The sequence below is a fragment of the Tachypleus tridentatus genome, chromosome 11, assembly GCF_004210375.1.
Source record: "Tachypleus tridentatus isolate NWPU-2018 chromosome 11, ASM421037v1, whole genome shotgun sequence".
Classification (NCBI taxonomy): Eukaryota; Metazoa; Arthropoda; class Merostomata; order Xiphosura; family Limulidae; genus Tachypleus; species Tachypleus tridentatus.
Window position 1 is genome coordinate 86075610 of NC_134835.1, and position 20209 is coordinate 86095818.

General features: G+C 33.3%; 1 protein-coding gene across 4 annotated transcripts in view; it reads right to left on the reverse strand.

Moving 5' to 3' along the window:
- Positions 1-11111, reverse strand: part of LOC143232673 (integrin beta-PS-like) — a 41633-nt gene extending 30522 nt beyond the window's left edge. The window contains exons 1-3 of one of the 4 annotated variants that reach the window (XM_076468389.1): positions 10984-11111; positions 8564-8637; positions 4403-4488 (exon numbers count right to left, since the gene is read on the reverse strand). In XM_076468389.1, coding sequence (XP_076324504.1) covers positions 4403-4488; positions 8564-8618 — 141 coding nt within the window. In that variant the 5' untranslated portion in view covers positions 8619-8637; positions 10984-11111. Of the gene's footprint in view, positions 1-4402; positions 4489-8563; positions 8638-9284; positions 9358-10802; positions 10961-10983 lie in introns of those variants that run through there. The other 3 variants (XM_076468386.1, XM_076468388.1, XM_076468387.1) reach the window with 3 other exon arrangements.
- Between the last annotated feature and the right edge of the window lie 9098 nt (positions 11112-20209).

The following is a 20209-nucleotide window of genomic DNA, read 5'->3' on the forward strand; positions in this document are numbered from 1 at the left end:
AAGTGTTTTCATAACAGTCAGAAACTACACAAGCTGCGTCAGATATTTCTGTATCTAGTAATTTGTTTTCTTTGAATAAACTGTGTTTACAGGTAACAGACGATATTAGTACAGTTTTTATGTGGTATATAAAAACATATTTCGTGTTATCTATCTTCTTTTGAGCAAGGTGATAGTTTAATGTTACCTAGAATTTCAATATTAATTTTTCTTTTATTTTTGCGTAACGTTTCCAGATTGTGTTTATAATACTAGAACGTTGGTCAAAGAATGTTGCTATATTAATTTCACCCAAGTTACCTGTACTTTTCAGTCATTTCCTTTTGGTGTCACTTGCGCTTCCTCGTAGGAAGAGTTGCTCTCTTAAGGAATACACTATACAAACGTGGACAGTGATCTTTCAATTTCTGAATCAGGTAATATCTTGAAGATTTACCCTTCTTATTTTTCTATTTAAATCATCCAGAGTTGTATGTGTAGAGCCTGCTAACTGAGGTAAATGTATAAAGAGTTGTGCTACCTTATTCCAGAAGAAGTTCTCTCTTAGGACAAGCAGCTTTCTGAAGTAATACTTCCTAGAATCCAATAAAGCGCTTTTACATAATTAAATGCATTTCTTTCATTGCAATTGTTCAAATAATGATTAAAGAAGTTTTCACTCTATAAATATTGTGTTTTATCTCTTTCTTTTTTTAAACTGAGTTGGAGTCAGAGAAATTCAGTTCAAATTCGTAATAGATTTGATGACGTTTCCCAACCTATTACAGCTACGGCTCTTATCTGTAAGGTTATCAATGCACCTGAAAATACCACAACTAAGTGCAATGACTTCTGAACTTATGCAACACAACATGTAAATTTTAACATGTAAGTTAATAATTTACCAAAATGTATACTTTACAGTGATTTTGACATAGGTTTTTCAGGACAGTATAATTGAGAACCTTTCCATAATGTAGTAACGTAACTTTGAAATGTGATTTTTTTTTGTAATACTTGAAATAGAGGCGTGTAATAAATGTGCTATGACGATTTCATTCGAAGTGAAATTATCTTATTTTGTCAGTTTAGACCACTTCAGTATCAATATTGCCAAAACTTCCTATTCTTTTTAATATGATTTAAGTCTACAAAGGTGCATGTGCCACATCTTCTCTAAAACATCATATATTTATTGTGTAAAGTTCAGCAATGAATACGTTTCATCAACTGTGGTTGTTATTTTTATCGTATACAAACAGTTGTTTATAGCTTGAATTCATACACACTAATGACAACAAGTTTCTAAAATATGTGTATTTTCTATTTCTAGTAGATAAATAGAATATCAAAGATTATAAGCTTTTGACAATCCGAACGTGGAACATAATAAAATAATTTTAGTTTAAATTTAAAGCATTTCTGAGAATTGTGTTTATTTGTAGTTATGCTACACGATGGGCTATCTGTGTTTTGCTCACCACAGGTATTGAGTATTTATTTCTTTGTATGTAGTTAAGCACAAAGCTACACATTACCTATCTGCGCTCTGCCCATCGCGGGTATTGGTTATTTGTTTCTTTGTTTGTAGTCAAGCACAAAGCCACACATTACCTATTTGTGCTCTGCCCACAGCAGGTATTGATTATTTGTTTCTTTATTTGTAGATAAGCACAAAGCTACACATTGGCTATCTGTGCTCTGCCCACTACAGGTATCGAAATCTTGAGCCTAGCTTTGTAATTCTGCAGACATATCGCTGTGCTACTGGACGGCACCACGAGTATCGAAATCCGGTTTCTTGCTTTATAAGTCTGTAGGTATACTGTTATACCACTGGGGGTTCTGAGAATTGTGTCCACTGGATACATTAATGTTCATAATAAATTAGAAAGTTATATTGTTGTTTGGAATCGGAGTTACAACATTCGATTATTAAAAAACTCACACACACAAACAATCACACCTGAAACCCTATACAAACAGTGTACGTTTGAAGTGTTGGGAAAATGAAATGTTGTATGTTTACTATTATAACAGTTCTTTCTTTTATTGTGATTACGTTTTGAGGTGAAACCTAAGGAAAGAATGCAGTTTCAATTTCCGGAACTTTCTTCATTATGTGGGCGCTGTATTTTAGAACTACAAAACTCTGAAATCTGTTGAAATTCACAGAACGAGATTATCGTAAAACAGAACAAAAAATCGTAATTAAATTTCACAAATTAAAAGCGTAATATAGGAAACAATATCGTAGTCTATTATTTGCAACAAATACTTGATATTTCGTAGAAATCTGTATTTTGGAGGAGGAGTAAAACAGAACGGTAACCTTAACATGATTTTACATTGGTGTGCGAAGAGAGGTTTTGAGGACAAATAGATTTTGATAACGTTTCATGACTGGGATAATTTTTACTTGTGAAGTACTATCTAAATAATATTTTAGGCTATCTGCTGTATGTACAGCAAGGAATTGAACCTCAGATTTTAGCGTTTAAATCCGTAGACTTACTGCTGTCTTATTGGGGTAGTGTCTGAAGACAGAATACTTTTCGATATCGAGTAGCTTTGTGCGAAATTTAAAACAAACAAACAAACAAACAAACAAACTTTTCGATATAATTTTCTCACCAATATTTTCTTATAGAAAAGTAACACAATTTATCAAAATTTTAAAGAACTCCTTATGATATTATATAGTTATAGCACCCCGCTAGGACAGCGGTATGTCTACGGATTTACAACGCTAAAATCAGTGGATCGATTCCCCTCGGTGGGCTCAGCAGATAGCCCGGTGTGGCTTTGCTATAAGAAAACACACACACACACATATAGTTATAGAAATATCTTATGTTTATATATTTTGTATCGTGGAGAGCAAAGCAAACCTCTCTTTGAAAAGACCTGTCAACTAACAAATAAGATTCTTCTACTACACTTAACAGATCAAGTGTACTATCATTGAATTGTGAGCAGTTCCTTGTAAAGCGCCGCTTACCTTTGGTGTTCCTCATCTAAATCTATACTTTAATTTCAGTCTTGTCATTCGTCTTTTATGTATTATGAAACGTATTCTGTGCATTTATTCAGAATAGCTTCATATATACTATCGATATTTCACGTTCGCTAAATTAATTATTTTACTGAGTAAACATCATTAGAAGTTAAAACCTTCCATACACAAACTTGAGTAATATTATCATTCAGTGTTGGACGTGTAAGGAACAAGTCCTTACAATTCTAAAGATGTCACTATAAAAACACTTGCACCCCGCTAGTACAGCGGTAAGTCTACGTATTTACAACGCTAAAATCAGTGGATCGATTCCCTTCCGTGGGCTCAGTAGATAGCCTGATGTGGCTTTGCTGTAAGAAAAATACACACACACATAAAAACACTTACCGCAAAAAAAAAAAAAAAGGAGTCTGGTTCAAGCCTCTTAACGTGTACTCTTAACAAACACCATGACATAAGTCTTGGTTCGTAATCTGAGGATCGCGGGCTCGAATTCCCGTCACACCAAATATGTTTGCTCTTTTAGCCGTGGGGGTACTATAATGTTTCGGTCAATCCCACTATTCTTAGGAAAATAGTATCCAAAGAATTGGCGGTGGGTGGTGATGACTAACCGCCTTCTCTTTAATCTTACACTGCTAAATTAAAATTTCCGCAAAAGTTTTTAACAATTGACATTTCACACAAAAGTTGCATTTGATTAGATTGGAATAAAACATTTACAGTTCATAAGGATGTTCACCTTTTGGGTGCAGAGTGACAGGTGTGTCATCGAATATCTTCAAGCAGTTGTTGCCTTGAGAGTAAATCAGTGTGATAAATAATTATAACACAGATAAAATCAGATCGAACAACATTTCGATGGAAAGTCTTTCATTCGGTGAACGCAAACACCATAAAATGTTTCCACCTGGTAGGTCAACAACAAGTTCACTGACTTCTCGATTTTGCTGGGAGAGCACACAGCTGATCCGGTTTGAAAGACATAAACCCTATAACTGTATGCTTTCTTAAAGTGGTTATGGAAACTTATAGAGCAGCGTTCACCCAAACGCTGGGTCTAACTTAAACTAAATTGTAGTTGTGATTTATTGGCACTTCAAAGTAAATGCAAATTATGTATATACAAATGTTATTGATGAAAAGAACTTAAGAACATATTTCAACCTTAATTTTTGCTACTCTTTCGAATCCATGTTAATACACTTTCTATATTGATTAAAATTACAAGCCTCAGTCAGTAACTCATACTTACCTCTGAGTAAGAACAACGGTAAATCCACATCAAAGCTGACCACCCAACATGTGAGTGCACTTCGATACATTTTCTTTGTTTAAAGACATCCGTTTGCTGCCTAAACAGATATTAGATCGTTTACACACAAAGTGAATATTAGAACTTACTTCTTTAGTGCACCAAGAACAATTCGGAAGTCTAAGGCAGTCACTGCAGGTTGTAAGTTTGTTACAGAAGCCCTCTCCATTAGTTTCTAAACCAAATAGAAAACACAAGCAAGAAAGTTTCAATTTTTCTGTTACTGTTGTAAGATTTTGAATTTCAAATACAAAAGTTGTCAAGATTTTAGCAGAACTTTTATACTTCCTTTAGTTTCTTTAAAAATGGACATTGAGGAAAAGAAATAACTACATTTTTTTTATTCTGTTACCGTGTAATGTTTTCCATGTTTTATTTTGAATAAATGTAACAGAATACATTTTACTTTAACGAAACAATAACGTGACCATCTATACAGGGTGAGCCAAAAGTAGGTGGACAGCATTTGGAATCGGTTTATGTATCGGTTATATTAATGCAATTGTATATTATAACTATGTTGCAACTATATTATTTGTGTTATATAATTACAATTTTATAATTGCATTTGTTTTAATTTAATCTGTTTTCTTTTTTTTTAGATTGTTAATAGAACCCATAATGTCAAATACTTTAAATACAGATAAAAGAATATGGGTGTTAAAAGAGTATTGGAAATCTCAAAATACTGAAACCGTAAGGAGAAAGTGGGTTGAAACATTTGATACTCCAGCTCCAAAAAGACAAACCATTTACCGTATCCGTGACAAATTCGACGCCACTGGCTCAATCCTTAATGCTGCTAAAACTGGTCGACCCAAAACAGTCTGTACAGAGAATAATAAGCAACATGTTGCCGATGCATTTGTTCAAAGTCCAAACAAATCCACCAGAAGAGCTTCTATGGAATTGAACATACCACAAACCTCTATGAGGCGAATTATAACGCAAATTGGGTTGAAACCCTATCGACCACAACTAATTCATGGCTTATTGGAGGATGATCCAGACAGGCGACTGCAATTTAGTGAAATTATGCTGAACAAGATTGAAGAAAACCCAGGAATTTTAGATAACATTGTGTGGAGTGATGAAGCTTCTTTTAAATTATCCGGTCATGTCAATAGACATAATTGTGTTTACTTATATAGTGAGAACATGCATTTAACATTGAAACAACAGCTAAATCAGCCTGGTGTCAATGTTTGGGGTGGTATTTCAAGTTCTGGTGTTTATGGACCATTTTGTTTGGACGGAACAATTACAGGAGATAAGTATCTCGAAATTCTAAGGAATCAAGTTGTTCCCCAGTTACAGCAACAACCTAATTTACATGACTTTTATTTTCAACAAGATGGGGCCCCTCCACATTATTCCAAAGGAGTTCGTGAGTATCTTGATGAAACATTTCCATTGAAATGGATTGGTCGAAGAGGTCCAATCGATTGGCCGGCACGTTCACCGGACTTGACCCCTATGGATTTTTTTTGTGGGGAGTACTCAAGGAAAAAGTTTATAGTCAAAAACCAAGAAGTGTCAGTGATTTAAAAAATTACATAAGAGATGCATTTCAAGAAATTAATGCCCAGAGTGACTTGTGCAAAAATGGTTGTCGAAGCGTAAGAGGTAGACTTCAAAGCTGTGTAAATCAAGAAGGAAAACAATTTGAGCATTTGCGTTAATAAATAACATTTTATTCTCATTAATATAATTGTCTTATTACATATAGTTGTACGTATACGTGATCTCTAAATAAATGTTTTTTTACTGTCCACCTAGTTTTGGCTCACCCTGTATATCTGAGACCAAAATAAGAACTACAGTGGTTCCATCTGTTGCGTTGAAATACAACAAGACCTGAATGTCAGAAGTCACGACTGAGGCGTGTGAAATGTGGTACCATCTATTGATTAACATTACAAACGAAAATCCATAAATATTTTACACTTTGAGTATTTATTCGATGTTCAGAGAGTTAGAAAACATAACTATGACATTGGCAACAACCATTTCTTTATAACCGAGCATAATTTAAAACAAAAACATTCTATTCACAACAAGAACATGACTGTACGTGAGGGTTTGATTATATCTTTATTGAAATATGTTTTAAATGTAGTACACTCTACTAACAGCTGGAGTTCGTAAAAATATATTATTTTTAAGTGCAAAATGACATTTTTAACATATAAAAACATTATAGTTTATATCAGTAACACGTATGAAAATTTTGTGTTTTGTACAATGAATTATTTTGATGCAACGAGTTGTACATGGCAAAAGAGCACAATCTAACCGTTCTTCCCGTGCAGCACTTCCCAGAAAAATTTTTTTTTTTAAAGAAAATGTTCAATTTTTTTACAGTTTATTACAATGAATATGAGCACTACAATTACTAATTATCAGCACAAATAACCAGTCGTAAATAATTTAACTGATTCTATCATCATAATACTTCCAATTTACTTTCAAAATGTATCTCTTTTTACTTTGGTTTTTTTAACACAAAGTACTATTTGCGCTCTGCGAACAGTGGGTAAGCAAACCCTTGATTTTAACATTGTAAATCTTTAAACATAAAGTTGATTTATCAGAGGCTTTACGACACTAATAATCACTTGGATATAACAAAGTAGTTAGGTTTAAAACAGTAAGTAAACTGATCCTTCAAAAGAAATTTTGTCTAGATACTTTCTCAGGCACTCGTTATTCTTTTCAAATGTGTAAATCCTTTACACTTAATAGTTAGCAATATGACTTTTTTGTTTTTGATTATTATTATAACATCAAAGTTATATATGTTTTCCTTTGCATGTGCGTTATATACATTCATTAGCCAATTTATTTCCGATTGCACAATATTTTCCGCAATAACAACTTCGCATCGTTCGACATCTTCTCCATGAGATACAAGAATCAGCACATTTCTCAAACAATATGGTTTGCATTTTTATTGCACAGACGTTGACAAAAAATTACGATGTCAATTGATGTTTAAACTCATCCCAAAGATGCTCGAATGGATGTAGAACTAGCAAATATGGTGGCCAATGAAGATACCTCAATAAATTCACTGGAATGTTGTTTGAACTACGCTTCGAACAGCAGGGATTGGTGCATTATGGTTTCAAAACCCTTGACCGTTAGAGTGAAAATGTGACTCTGCGGGATAAATATGATATAAAAAAAATTCAGGTAATCTCTGGATACTGTTCGTTCTTCTACAGATTTTTTTTAGTTGGTTGATTTTTAAGGCAAGTTCATTTCGGGATATCTGCTGTGTCCATAGTATGACATCGATCCTAAATTTTAGCATTTTAAGTCTGTAGACGTACAGTTGTCTCGCCAGAAAACTCTTTTATAAGAATAAAAATATCCTCTCCTAACGATAAGAACGTTAACAAACGCTTTGATTAACTGTCTACATGTTATGCTCTTACTGTATTTTCCTGTTCTGCATCTGAAACATACACTTATTTAACAGCTATATCACAATTTTGTTTATTTCATTTCATAAAATATAGTATAACCCTGACCTGTGCTCAAGATATTGATCAACTGCATGAGACACAGTCTGTTGCTCATATCTTGTTGTCTTTTCCCTTATTTTATTATTATCATTTAACAATAACAGTTGTTTTAATGGTAGACATATTCTCTTTTGGACTGCCACTGTTGGTAGACTCGACTGGTAAGACGTGCTTGAACAGCTGGCTGAAGAAAATATATTTCTTATTGACGTCATTACTTGACGGTAACCTTTCATACGAGTTTCAGAAATCCAAGGAACTTGTCATTATTTGCCGAAAAACTAAGATACGACTACGTATTCACATTTTCGGGGTCCAAGGAAATATCTAACATATCACTTAATCAGGTTAAATATGTAAATATTTTGGGTGGACTGTAATAAAGCGGCCAGTCACTTTATTACTGCTAGTTCTTCATATGTATAGCTTCTATAGTAAGGTATCAATGACAGCTGTAGAAATAATATTTTGGTCACTCAGCTATGCTGATATTGTTGGCAATAATAAGTTGTGACAGTTATTCTACATAATGTGCGCATAGCTATACTACGATAATTGGCTTGATGTCTCATCCAGCCTTATACTAATAACATGGCAATCAATAATCCAACAGAAGTTCGTGAATGATGAAACCCGATTTATTTCTTTAATCTAAAGAAACATTACAGTTACCACTTTCTTACTTATTTTTACAAATAGAATATATGTATAAGCACTTACCGGTCTGGTAAAAGTGTACTAGAAGTAACAGTAGAAATGCTTTACTTGCGTACATGTTCAATCGAGAAGTGGACCTAAAATAAAAAGAAACACATTCTTTAAATATTTTTTGTTCATTTCCAAATTTTCAGTGCAATATTTGGTTTGTGTACAAAAACTTGAATCTCTTTCCATATTTCTTTGTATGTTTGTGATATTTGTAATACTTCGTATCAAAGAGGCGAGGGCCAAGCGCGTTAAGGCGTGCGACTCGTAATCTTAGGGTCGCGGGTTCGAATCCCGGTCGCACCAAACACGCTCGCCCTTTCAGCCGTGGGGACGTTTTAAAGTGACGGTCAATCCCACTATTCGTTGGTAAAAGAGTAGCCCAAGATTTGGCGGTGAGTGGTGATGACTAACTGCCTTCCCTCTAGTCTTACACTGCTAAATTAGGAACGGCTAGCACAGATAGCCCTCGAGTAGCTTTACGCGAAATTTAAAAAAACAAACAAACAAAGAAGCGATTTTGTGAGTTACTGTATAACCGACGCGGAGATATCACGGTAAGTGTTGCTACCATAGGGTAGTTTTGTGTGAAATTATCTTCGATATGTACTAGGTATAAAACTTTTTATATAGAAGCTTCAGTTTCTTTATATTCAAGATAACTTTTACATTAACAGAAGCTAAAAAAATGTATTTCTAAATTCCATTCAGCATGTAAATCACATGTCAAATATACTTGTTAATGAATAAACGTGGTACACGGCTTTAAGAATTTCTTCCCTTATTGATTGCAAACACCTACGGAAAAAAAAAATCGAAATATTTTTTTTTCTCCATGTGAGTTTCACTTGAAAATTATTTATTTCACAAGAATACTTTTTGCGTAACATTTCCTCTTCGAAGCAAACGGAAGTTGACATGTAGTTTGTTAAATGATAACGTAATGCACTTCCAAGAAAAAGAAATGGTCAGTTTAAACAAAAAGAACAATTAGTACAGAACTAAAACTAAAATGTGACGTAATTTTAATATTAATTTAATAAACAACAGAATATAAAAACTCAATATGATAGAAAATTATTTTTATTTTGATGCTTCAAAAAGTAACATAAAAATAATGATTTTGGCACTTTTTTAAATTATGCACAAAGCTACACAATGGGCTATCTGTGCTCTGCCCACCACAGGTATCGAAACCCAGTTTTTAGCGTTGTAAATCCGCAGACATACCGCTGAGCCACTGGGGGGCGGGCACTTCTTAGACTGTTGACATAAACACAAAACGTGGTATTATTATTATAATTTATTTTACTTAGTTTCTCTAACTTTATTTTTGATTTCCATTTTCTTTACTCCACGAACTTTAGTCTGTCCTTTTTGCCTTTTCTGTTTTTCCACTTTTAATCAATTATATCTAATACTGTATTCGTTCCTTCTTTCATTAGGCCCGGCATAGCCATGTGGTTAAGACACACGATTCGTAATCCGAGAGGTGCGAGATAGAATCCTCGTTATACTAAACATGCTAGCCCTTTTAGCCGTGGGAGTGTTATAATGTGACGTTCAATCCCACTATTCATTGGTAAAAGAGTATCTCAAGAGATGGCGGTTGGTGGTTATGACTAGCTGCCCTCCCTCTCGTCTTACACTGTTAAATTAGGGACTGTTAGTGCAGATAGCCCTCGAGTAGCTTTACGCGAAATTCAAAACGAACGAACCTGAATAAAAATTCCTTGATGTTTCATAGTGATCAGAGTTCAATAAATATGCATTAAGGCATTGGCAAGGGAGACAATTGAAAAGGCTGTCAAAAACTTAAAAACTGTATAAGAAATATGGTAGAAGCTTTAAGATTATTTCTGGATTTAACAAAATAATACGAGAATGTTTCGTAGTAATCATTTGGTTTCTTTCGGCTATATGTACAAATCTCTATACGAATACACTAGCCGTACTTACTTTTAAACTGGTAGACTAAAATGACTAATTTTTGGTAAGAAGTATTTGACCCTCATTTGACCTAAGTATAAAAATGCAAGATACCCGAGCAAAGAGAACTAAAGAACAAAATATTATGAGTGTAATAGAACATATGTAAAAATCTACACATACGATAATCTCCTTGGGTTTCAAACTAAAAAAAATCTGTAAAAACTGTTGTGAACTTATTGCTAGAATTAGGTTGTAAAGACATATAGAGAACTACAGGAAATTATAAATATGTGTACTTGAATATACGAATAAAACTATATACATCAAACTCCTCTTGGGGCCTGGCACTCAAAAGAAACCTTTCTAGAAAATAAAAGGTATTGTGGTTTTCTTAGGTTGTCAGGATTAATATGATACTTAAATAAATAAACATATGATACACGAAACTTAATTGTTTAGGTAGAAAAATGTTATATCGCAAGCAAGAAACCTCAAACGTTTACCTTTAACTTAAAGCCTGAGTCTCAGTGTCTTGGGTTGGAAGCTGATGGGATGGGCCTAAGCGACCTCTACGCGTACGCTGGTATCGATGTTACGCAATATAAAACATGCAGGAAGGCGTCCTTGATATAAAAAAAGATGTACAACATTGGTAGCGAACGACTGCAGGAGTAGTTAGTTAAATCATTTTACAGCATACAAAAAACACAATGAAATATTAAAATAAATACGTTTTTTTTTGTCAGATTAAATCTGACTCTAAAAGCAATTTTTTTTTGGAAAGGGGCAAAATACACCCACGGGACCACAGAGGACAAGTACGTTGTGTTAGGAGTTTGTTGTTACTACTTTTATATTTTATATTACGTATTTGGAGAAAGTGTTTTTTCGATTGAAAGTCTTAGGACTTCATTTGTTAAGTTGTTCATATAATCTTTAAACATTAAATGCTCTTGTATACAAATTAAGTTAATAATACAATACTATGCATGCTCACACTAAATATAAAAAGAAACGGTCACAAATTTTTTGCGACAATACTGTATACTTGTGGAAACAAGATTATTTGAAGGCTTGGAAAATAAACACTGAATATGAAAAATAAACATCCGATTTAATTTGTTATAACTTTTTATAACTAATAATAACAATTAGTCATTCTGATGAAAAGGTGAGAAAAAATGACCTTCAGATAATTATAAAATAACCTTTTGTATCAACCAACTCTATGTTATTTTATAATCATCTGGAGTATAAAGATCGTGTTTTTCTTAACCTCTTTATCAAAATACATTAATCCTTCCAGGATGCACAACAAATTTGGAAAGATAACAATGATCCCTGTTTTATGTATATATGCATACTAAAAATTATGTACTGTAAGTGAGAATTTCGTGACGTTTACACTATAACAATTATTATGAACGCAGTGTGTGGGAGCTAATTCTGACGTTCAGTAATAAACTTAAACTTGAAGAGTGTTGTGTGATAATTTAAGAGTGGTCCGTATGATGCTATGAATTAAAAAAAAATAGTCGTTATATTTTCTCAGTCTTCTTACGTGATCATTCCTCATGTGATCTCTCGACAGTAGGAGACTAGTGCTGCCCTTGTCTTCAAACACTGCCTTATGACTTGTGTTGTAAGTCTATCTCTAGACTAGTGCTGCCCGTTTCTTCAAACACTGCCTTATGACTTGTGTTGTAAGTCTATCTCTTGACAGTAAGAAAGCAGTGTTGTCCGTGTCTTCAAACACTGCCCACGCGGGATGGTTAAGGTTTGCCCTTATCAGTAGCGTGTTTGTTTTTGGGTCTGTATGCCTATCTATGTCAACTTTAGTAATTAAAGGGGTTAAGTAGAATTTCTCGTATAGATGATGAAAAGAATCAACTACTAAGTTTACAGTTTTTAGGAATAATCCACAAACTTGAGAGTTCTTTTTTTATAGTCTTCGTGGCGAACAGAGTACAAATATCCCATTGTGTAGCTTTGTACAGAAGAAAGAACAATGTATTTTTATAGTTTACTTAATAATCCTTCTGTTTTATATTATATTTACTTGAAAGTCACTGGAATATCATTTTACAAGAAAACATAAGATAAAGGCATTCAGGGTTAATGAGTATAGCAGACTATCTCTTCTACGAACACAATTTTTCTATTGTATAATTAATGAATTTATTGTTACACTCAAACAACATGTACAAATGCACGAATTCTTTAGTTACTGAAAAACAAAGATAATCATTAGACAGAAATTCAGTTTAACCAGAAATAGGGCTAAACAAATATCACCCACATCAGTGCAGGCCTAGAATTTGAGTACAACTTGTATTTTTATGGCCAACACTTTCATTTTTCATTGGTGTTTTATGCTAATTTCATGGCTACATAACTGCTCGGATAGGTAAAGGTAAACAACAAATATACATATATTATGAATCTCAAACAATGTAGAATTCACTGGATATATAAAATGGAAATTTCTGATAATTAATAATTATAAAATCCCAGTTTTTTTTTTCTTTTCTAATTCACAGTTGTTACTTTTATTGGATGTCAGAGCTTATATGAACAAATGAGTGTACTGTTATTAAAACAAACACAAACACAAGAACTCTAGTTTTATTGAAAACATAACGCCACTGAATACACCTGCACAAGTGTGGGCACAAACTAAAAAACAGGAACTTACGACTAAAGGAAAATTTAAAATAACAATATCGCTTTTTACGTAGAAATTAGATGCTATGTATCGAATTTCGTACATTTTGGTTAAATACTTTAAGTGTGAAATTAAAAATAACAGGGTATCACTGATACCCTGCCAGTCCATAAAGAGATAAAGGTGAAGATTCTTACACCGTTTGGATATTCGTATGTTTTTATAGTACTATGTAATTCGTCAAAGCTAAATATGGTTTCCATATCTGCATGTAATTGTAGCTCATATAAGGATTTCTGTAGTTTAAGTATCTCTTACATGTCACCATAGTCATATTGGTTAAAGTATCTGCACAAGAAAACCTTGCTTTGATCTTCATCCATATTACATGACCGATATCCCCATGTTTTAAGGTTGTCTTAGCCCTAAGCTTTTAGAAATACCAAAATGAAGTATTTGTGAATTTGAATTGCTACACAGTTCATTCCGTTAATGTATCATACTTTGGAACTTGATTACCTATAAGCTTTATTTCATGCAATCATAATCAAACGGAGTCATGTCTTACCAGCATGAGTTCAACCAGAGCTAGACTTATGCTTTCCAAACTTTAACGTAAGTTGTTACATTGACTTCATTTGATGGTTCAGAGATGCTTGAGGCCACAAGTGCCACTAGAATGCTTGACATTGTTGCATGGATTTCTAGATTGCTTTATATTACAGTTTCTGGAGGTTTTCACACACGAGATAAATTACTCCCAGCATCATGTATCTTGTGTCAGACAGAGACGACACTCAAGGCGAGGGTTAGCAAAAGCAAGGTTTATACAGGAGTTTCTGTTACCTTGAAACTTAGAAATTCTTAATGGTTCACCTGAATATAGCACTAAAATGTTATTAGTGTTCTTGTCTGCATTCAAGGTGCACTGTCAGACATTGAAGTCTTCCACAACTAGATACACAGAAGTGTTGTCATACAGGTATCTGATTAAAACTGTCAAACTTTAGCAGGATGTGCTGTATTATCTTTCATGAACACATTAATGAATTAGATGTGTTTAAGTAAGGCTGAATGAGCTTGGAATGGCGATTGTTCCGCTAATAACTGTCATATTGTCCATAGCAGATGTTGTTAACATATCAAACTGCAGGAGACATCTAAGTCCCTGGAACAACATATGTTACGAAGTTGAGGACAATAAATGTGAACTTCTTAGGATCTGAGAGATTAATCTTTCGAAACGGTACAATGCTATAAAATCCAGTGAACTTTTCAAGGCAATATTTACATCCTTTTATCCTTTAACATTGCATTATACGATCAAAGTGTAAAACCGGTGGAATATGATGCATTTTTTATGCATGTTTTAAATATCGGATTGAATTTTCTGTTCGTGTTTTTTTTTCTATTAATCATCTGAGGTCCGCTGATGAATGTTGGAGCTTCTTTGTTCCTACAAGCACCTGACCTGCCTGGGTACCAAATTGTAGCGTATCATTGTTTGTAGGCAACACATTAACCACTCACTTTTCAGGATCCCTGTTGTTAGTTCTATCTACCCTAACAAAACAAGTGAGTGACAGTAATTTATAAGAATTGGACTACTATTATCGAGGTGGGAGAAAACGGTACAAAACTGCCCACGATATTGAAAAGCTTCCTTGGCTTATAATTGGGAGTTATGTATATTAGTGTCGTTTCCACCATGTAGGAAGAGAGTGTGTTAGGTGTTCTCTTTGTTTGATGACCTGTCAGCCTACCTATCATCTATGGTACTTTCTGGTACTGCTTGCAATTCTAAGTTTTATGTCCATGCTTCTATATCTCGCAGATTCAATAACACCATTATTGCACATAATGAGGCTTTAGGAGGTTTAATACTCGACTGATCTTACTAACAGATCAGTTACTTTCTGAGATTTGTTGCTATTTAACATTAATATTAGAACTGTAATTAAGCGTGTGGAAATTATGTATTTTTAGTACAATTCGATTCATAATTACTATAATTGTAATTCAAATTAAATGCTAGTTCTATAACTAAACATAGCAATTCTCTAATTATGCCTATAACCGAACACATAGAAACACTGCATGTAACACAAAAGAAACACAAGTTAATTCTGTTTTTGAAACTAAATCATTATAATTTGTATTAAACCTACAAAATTAATAAATGTGTATTATATCGAACCACATGACACGCTGAACTAAAACCTATAACATAGCAACCGGTAATTGTATAATAATAATATATTAAACCATCTGGTAAATCAATGTTTATTAAATTCCACAAAATGACGAAAACTATTATTAACCTGTAAATAGAACTTACTTGATTGAATTGTGATATCAGCATGTGTATCAAAAAACTTTTTAAAGTAATAAAAAACATTTTATAAGAGTATAACGATGTAGGGATGGCGGTGTCAAAAATAATGCAAACAAAAATGTTAGGATGACACAGCTCTCCATAGATCATTCCTGCATGACTTTCAACATTATTATTTAATATTACACTGTATCATAATGTTATGTTTATCATAATATCATGCTCATGTCAGGATAGGCATCAATGTAGTGTAAGTAAGAATATAGGACCTAAATACAAGAAAAAACCAAGTTAAGTCAAAACATGTCTTCATTATTGCAGACTATTACTAACTCTCGCTGCGAGGTCAGTCGAATTGATCGACCTCGTAACAGTTTTGTGCTCATGCATGTTACAAATTTTGCTGAATTATAGGAAGTAATACAAAACAAATGGGACAATGTTTTACAATTATACAATAATAAATTCATGCTGTCTTAAAAATCAAGGTGTATTTTTCTGTCTAAGAGAAATATAAGGTAGTAGTGCAATATGCCGCTTTTTTCGCTTTTCTTTTGTATTCTCTGTAGCAATATATGGCGCTAGAGATAAAATGACCATTTAGGTGAATTACTTATTGTTTGAGTTTTATGTGTATGTTACCTATGTGTTTCCAGAATTATGTACAAAACAGTATAGATATATATACAAATATTAAATATATGAATAAATAGAAAGGACCTATTTCGTTTCATTTTTATGAACAAAATCAGTTTCTCATATTAAGAAAAGGTCCTGCTTCCTAAGTACTTTGTTTCACTCACAAAAGTGATCGTTTCCTGCAGTGAATTCCATTATTTAATATATATGACACAATTGTTTCAAACAGTCATGCAACTATATAGAATAACATCAAAAGAGACAGAGTTTCGAGTTAAAGCTGAACGGCAAAGAAAAGAGTAACAGTTTCCATTTATATGTATTTCGTACACCTAACCAACTTCACTTTACCCTAAATCACAATATTGTTTTTCTTATTTTACCTTCTATAAGAATGATGTCGCAATGACCATCACAAACATTATTTTATTATCGTGAATCTAAAGAAGTATATTACAAATATATCTTTTTCACATTTGTACACCATACAGTCTCAAATTATATCATAAATATTGAGTGTAGGATAGTTTTCACAAGTTTTATTACACGCTCGGTGCCTTCAACGTTCAGTAGTCTAAAGTTTTAAAATGACTTACATTTTATTATTTTTTTTATTAAACTTTATGACCCTTACTATATGTGGTATAAAATAGAAGGTATTTTTCTTCAAAAACACTACTCTCTTTCACACTGTTTGTATCTTCCTATGTTATATAACTGTATTCCTATATAACTCAAGAAGTTTGTATATGTATATGTTCTCTCTTCTATTATTTACATTTCAGTTTCTATCTAAAATTGTTATGTATTTTCAATATGATTTCTATCACTACGATTTTCAAAATAATATGTTAACTAGGCGCAACCGTCGGCTACTCTTTTACCAACAAATAGTAGGATTTTCCGTCAATTTATAACGTCCGTATGGTTGAAAGGGTGAGCATGTTTGGTGTAACGGAGATTCAAATCCGAGATCCTCTAATTACGAGTCGAGTTTCGTAACTATGCAGGGCGTGGAGGAATGAAACAAAACGTATATTAAATACTTTGTCCTTATTGCGGTCAGAATTAATAAAATTGTTCACTACTGTTTACTTCGTACTCAAGAAAGAAGCCAATTATAAACCAAGCTGTAGATACTTGTATGTAAATACTAAGTATATTATCTTGGTTATAGTCCATGCGCCATGTTTGATCATTCTGACAATAGTTCTGCAGCATAGCTTCTACTGAAAATACTGCCATCACTAAAACATACCACTTCTTTCTACAGTCTTTCGTATGGAATGAATGAATACCCATTTCATTCTTCAGCTGCTGGAAATGTATGCAACAGTCTAATGAAAGTTATGATAAAAACTTATCTTGATGACCTTATGTTTTGTTGGCCTCATTTTCAGTCAGAAGTTGCTATTGATTACAAAACTTACTGTTGACTAGAGCACGTGGGAGGTTTTGTTAATCTTTGTGGTTACGAATACTCACCTGTGACAAACTGTCATCACTGTACATACTTCTTCTGGGTCTTCTTCTGCGTTGTATTGGCTTTTCAGTTTGATTCATATACCTTTGTTTCCCAAAGTCACTAAATACACTATGTATTCCCATCTTTGAAATATCAAATTACAGATCTTAACACCAATCATGTGATGTGAAATAATGAATATTGAGCGTTTAGAAACTTTTAAATACCATTACCAAAGGTGATAAGTGCTTGATAGCATCACTTCATCTACATTATGTTAAACAATGTCAGAATGTAATTTTGTTACACTCTATTCCACTGCAATTTCATATCAGCTGTCGTTTTTGCATATATTTGTGATTGGTATATAATGTACTCAGCTTTGCATACTAGTAAATACCAGGGTATGTAACAATATGTCACGATACCTAGAAATAATTAGAATCAACAACTTTCTCAGGAACAAAGGGTTACTATGACTTTGGCACGAATATATACGTGCAAATAGTATAGATTATTTGTATTGTATATACTGATATGATATCTGTGTGTGCCTATACAATTGCTTGTTGTAAATTTGCATACTGTCAATTCAAAGCAAAATTATAGAAATAGGACTTATATAATCAAATTATCTGTTGGTGACGGTATATCTGATAAAGTAATAACGTGGAGTCAGAATCATTTGAAACACTGGTACTGGCAGTAAAACAGATGCTGTGTGAGTGTATCTTGGGTTGGTAAACGCTTTCCCGTGTCCTAAATTTGTGCAAATGTTTCTATCTGAAGTGAGTTTGCACTTGTTATGGCAGATAATGGATCATACACCTTTACCACAAAGAATTCTGTTGCATTAAGGTCCAGTTTTCCTGTTTCATTCATAGGAAATCAGTCTATGAAGTAAGTAATAAAATCAACAGTGGGAATTCTTACCATTCCCCCTTAACTAGCTGTCACAGTAGGCTATCACATGAAATGATGGAACAACACACACGCCCTTTGGACAGATGCATATACATAGCGAATTGTAATGAACCTAACTTTCTTATTGCACCAGAGCCAATACATACCTGTGCTAAGAAGTGTTGCTTGTGGTACATGAACATTACAAGCATAACAGTATCCTTGCAATGAACAATAATATGAGTGTATGCTTTATGAGAGACTTTCATGATGTGCAACACCATCTGAGTGTCTGGCTTTTTCATGTGTAAAAAACAAAGAGAGGCACAGAGTATCCAGTTGATTACATAACTATCTCTGTATTGGCAAATTTGACAATCACCAGCTCAGAAACTTTTGGAAGGCTCTCAGTCTGCATTAGTTCACTATCCACGAATTGCTATAGGCCTTGATTTTCTCTATCGTGCTGGAGAAATTTGGCTACAGTACTGGTAAGAGTATTTTCTAAAGATTTTTCATCGTCATAACTGCTTTCACTGAATCGAGTTTGGAGACATCAACCACAATAACTACACAGATGCAAGTATAAGTGCTAGAGGTGGTGGAATTGGTTGAAAAGAGCTCACACATTGATTTCTCTCACACTAGTAGCTGCATTGAGAAATTATATAAACAGGATTTTTATTTTCACCTGTCTTAACAAAGTTTATTTTTAGAGAGTTTTAAACGCCTTACCTTTGTTTATGTATTTTGTTATGAAACTTCATGGGAGCTTCCTCTACCAGATGATTTTGTTGCCAATAGTTAAGTAATTCTTCCTCTCCATTAAGTAGAATCACGTCATATTAACGAAGTTATCTTTGTCACTTTAGAATGAACTGAACTCACAAAAGTGATCCATGATTATCTGCACATTCTCCTCCTCGGTCACAAGTGTTTGAAACCTAGTATTGAACTGAAAGCCCACCAATTGCAAACTTCATTTTTCAACTTTACTTGATCATAACAAGGTTAGTATTCAGTGTATTTCATGTACTCTAAGGCTTGATCCGTGGAAATTTAATTGAAAAAGCCTCTTGATTCCTTTATTACAAACGTTCATGCCTGGAACTATATATATGTATGTATATACACATATATGAATCATTCTAAACTGTTACTTTGTCTTCACTGTTTGTTTGCGATACTAAATACTAAATACGGTACTAAATATTTCAAGTGTTTAAGGTTTGATCCCCTGTTGGCCAGTGGTAAATCTGGGGATTTATATGTGTAAAACTTGAATTTCGATATGTGTACTTAACAACTAACGAGTGAGATAGATTTAAATGTTCTATTATTTTAGTTATTTTATAGAGATTACCGTTGATAAATGCCAATCTATACTCTTTAGGATCCCTTCATTATAAAAAAAATAGTTTTCTCTTTCATTTAGAAATCATTTGTAATATTTGTTTCATTTAAAATAATTGAGAAGGTTTTTGATGCAAAATATCGAATGGAGTTATGTACACACATATGTATATATTTAAAAAGTATTTTCAATAGTGCAATGTCTAATACTTGGCATCAGACACTATTTTTAAACAGGATCTTTTCTTTGGTTTCTTAGGAGGACGATTATCTGCTTGAAATCCTCACGCCCTCAAAAAAAAAGTGATCTTATAAATTTAGCGCCATCTGTTTGCAAAATACTAAGCCAAGAACACCAATTTGTTGTTT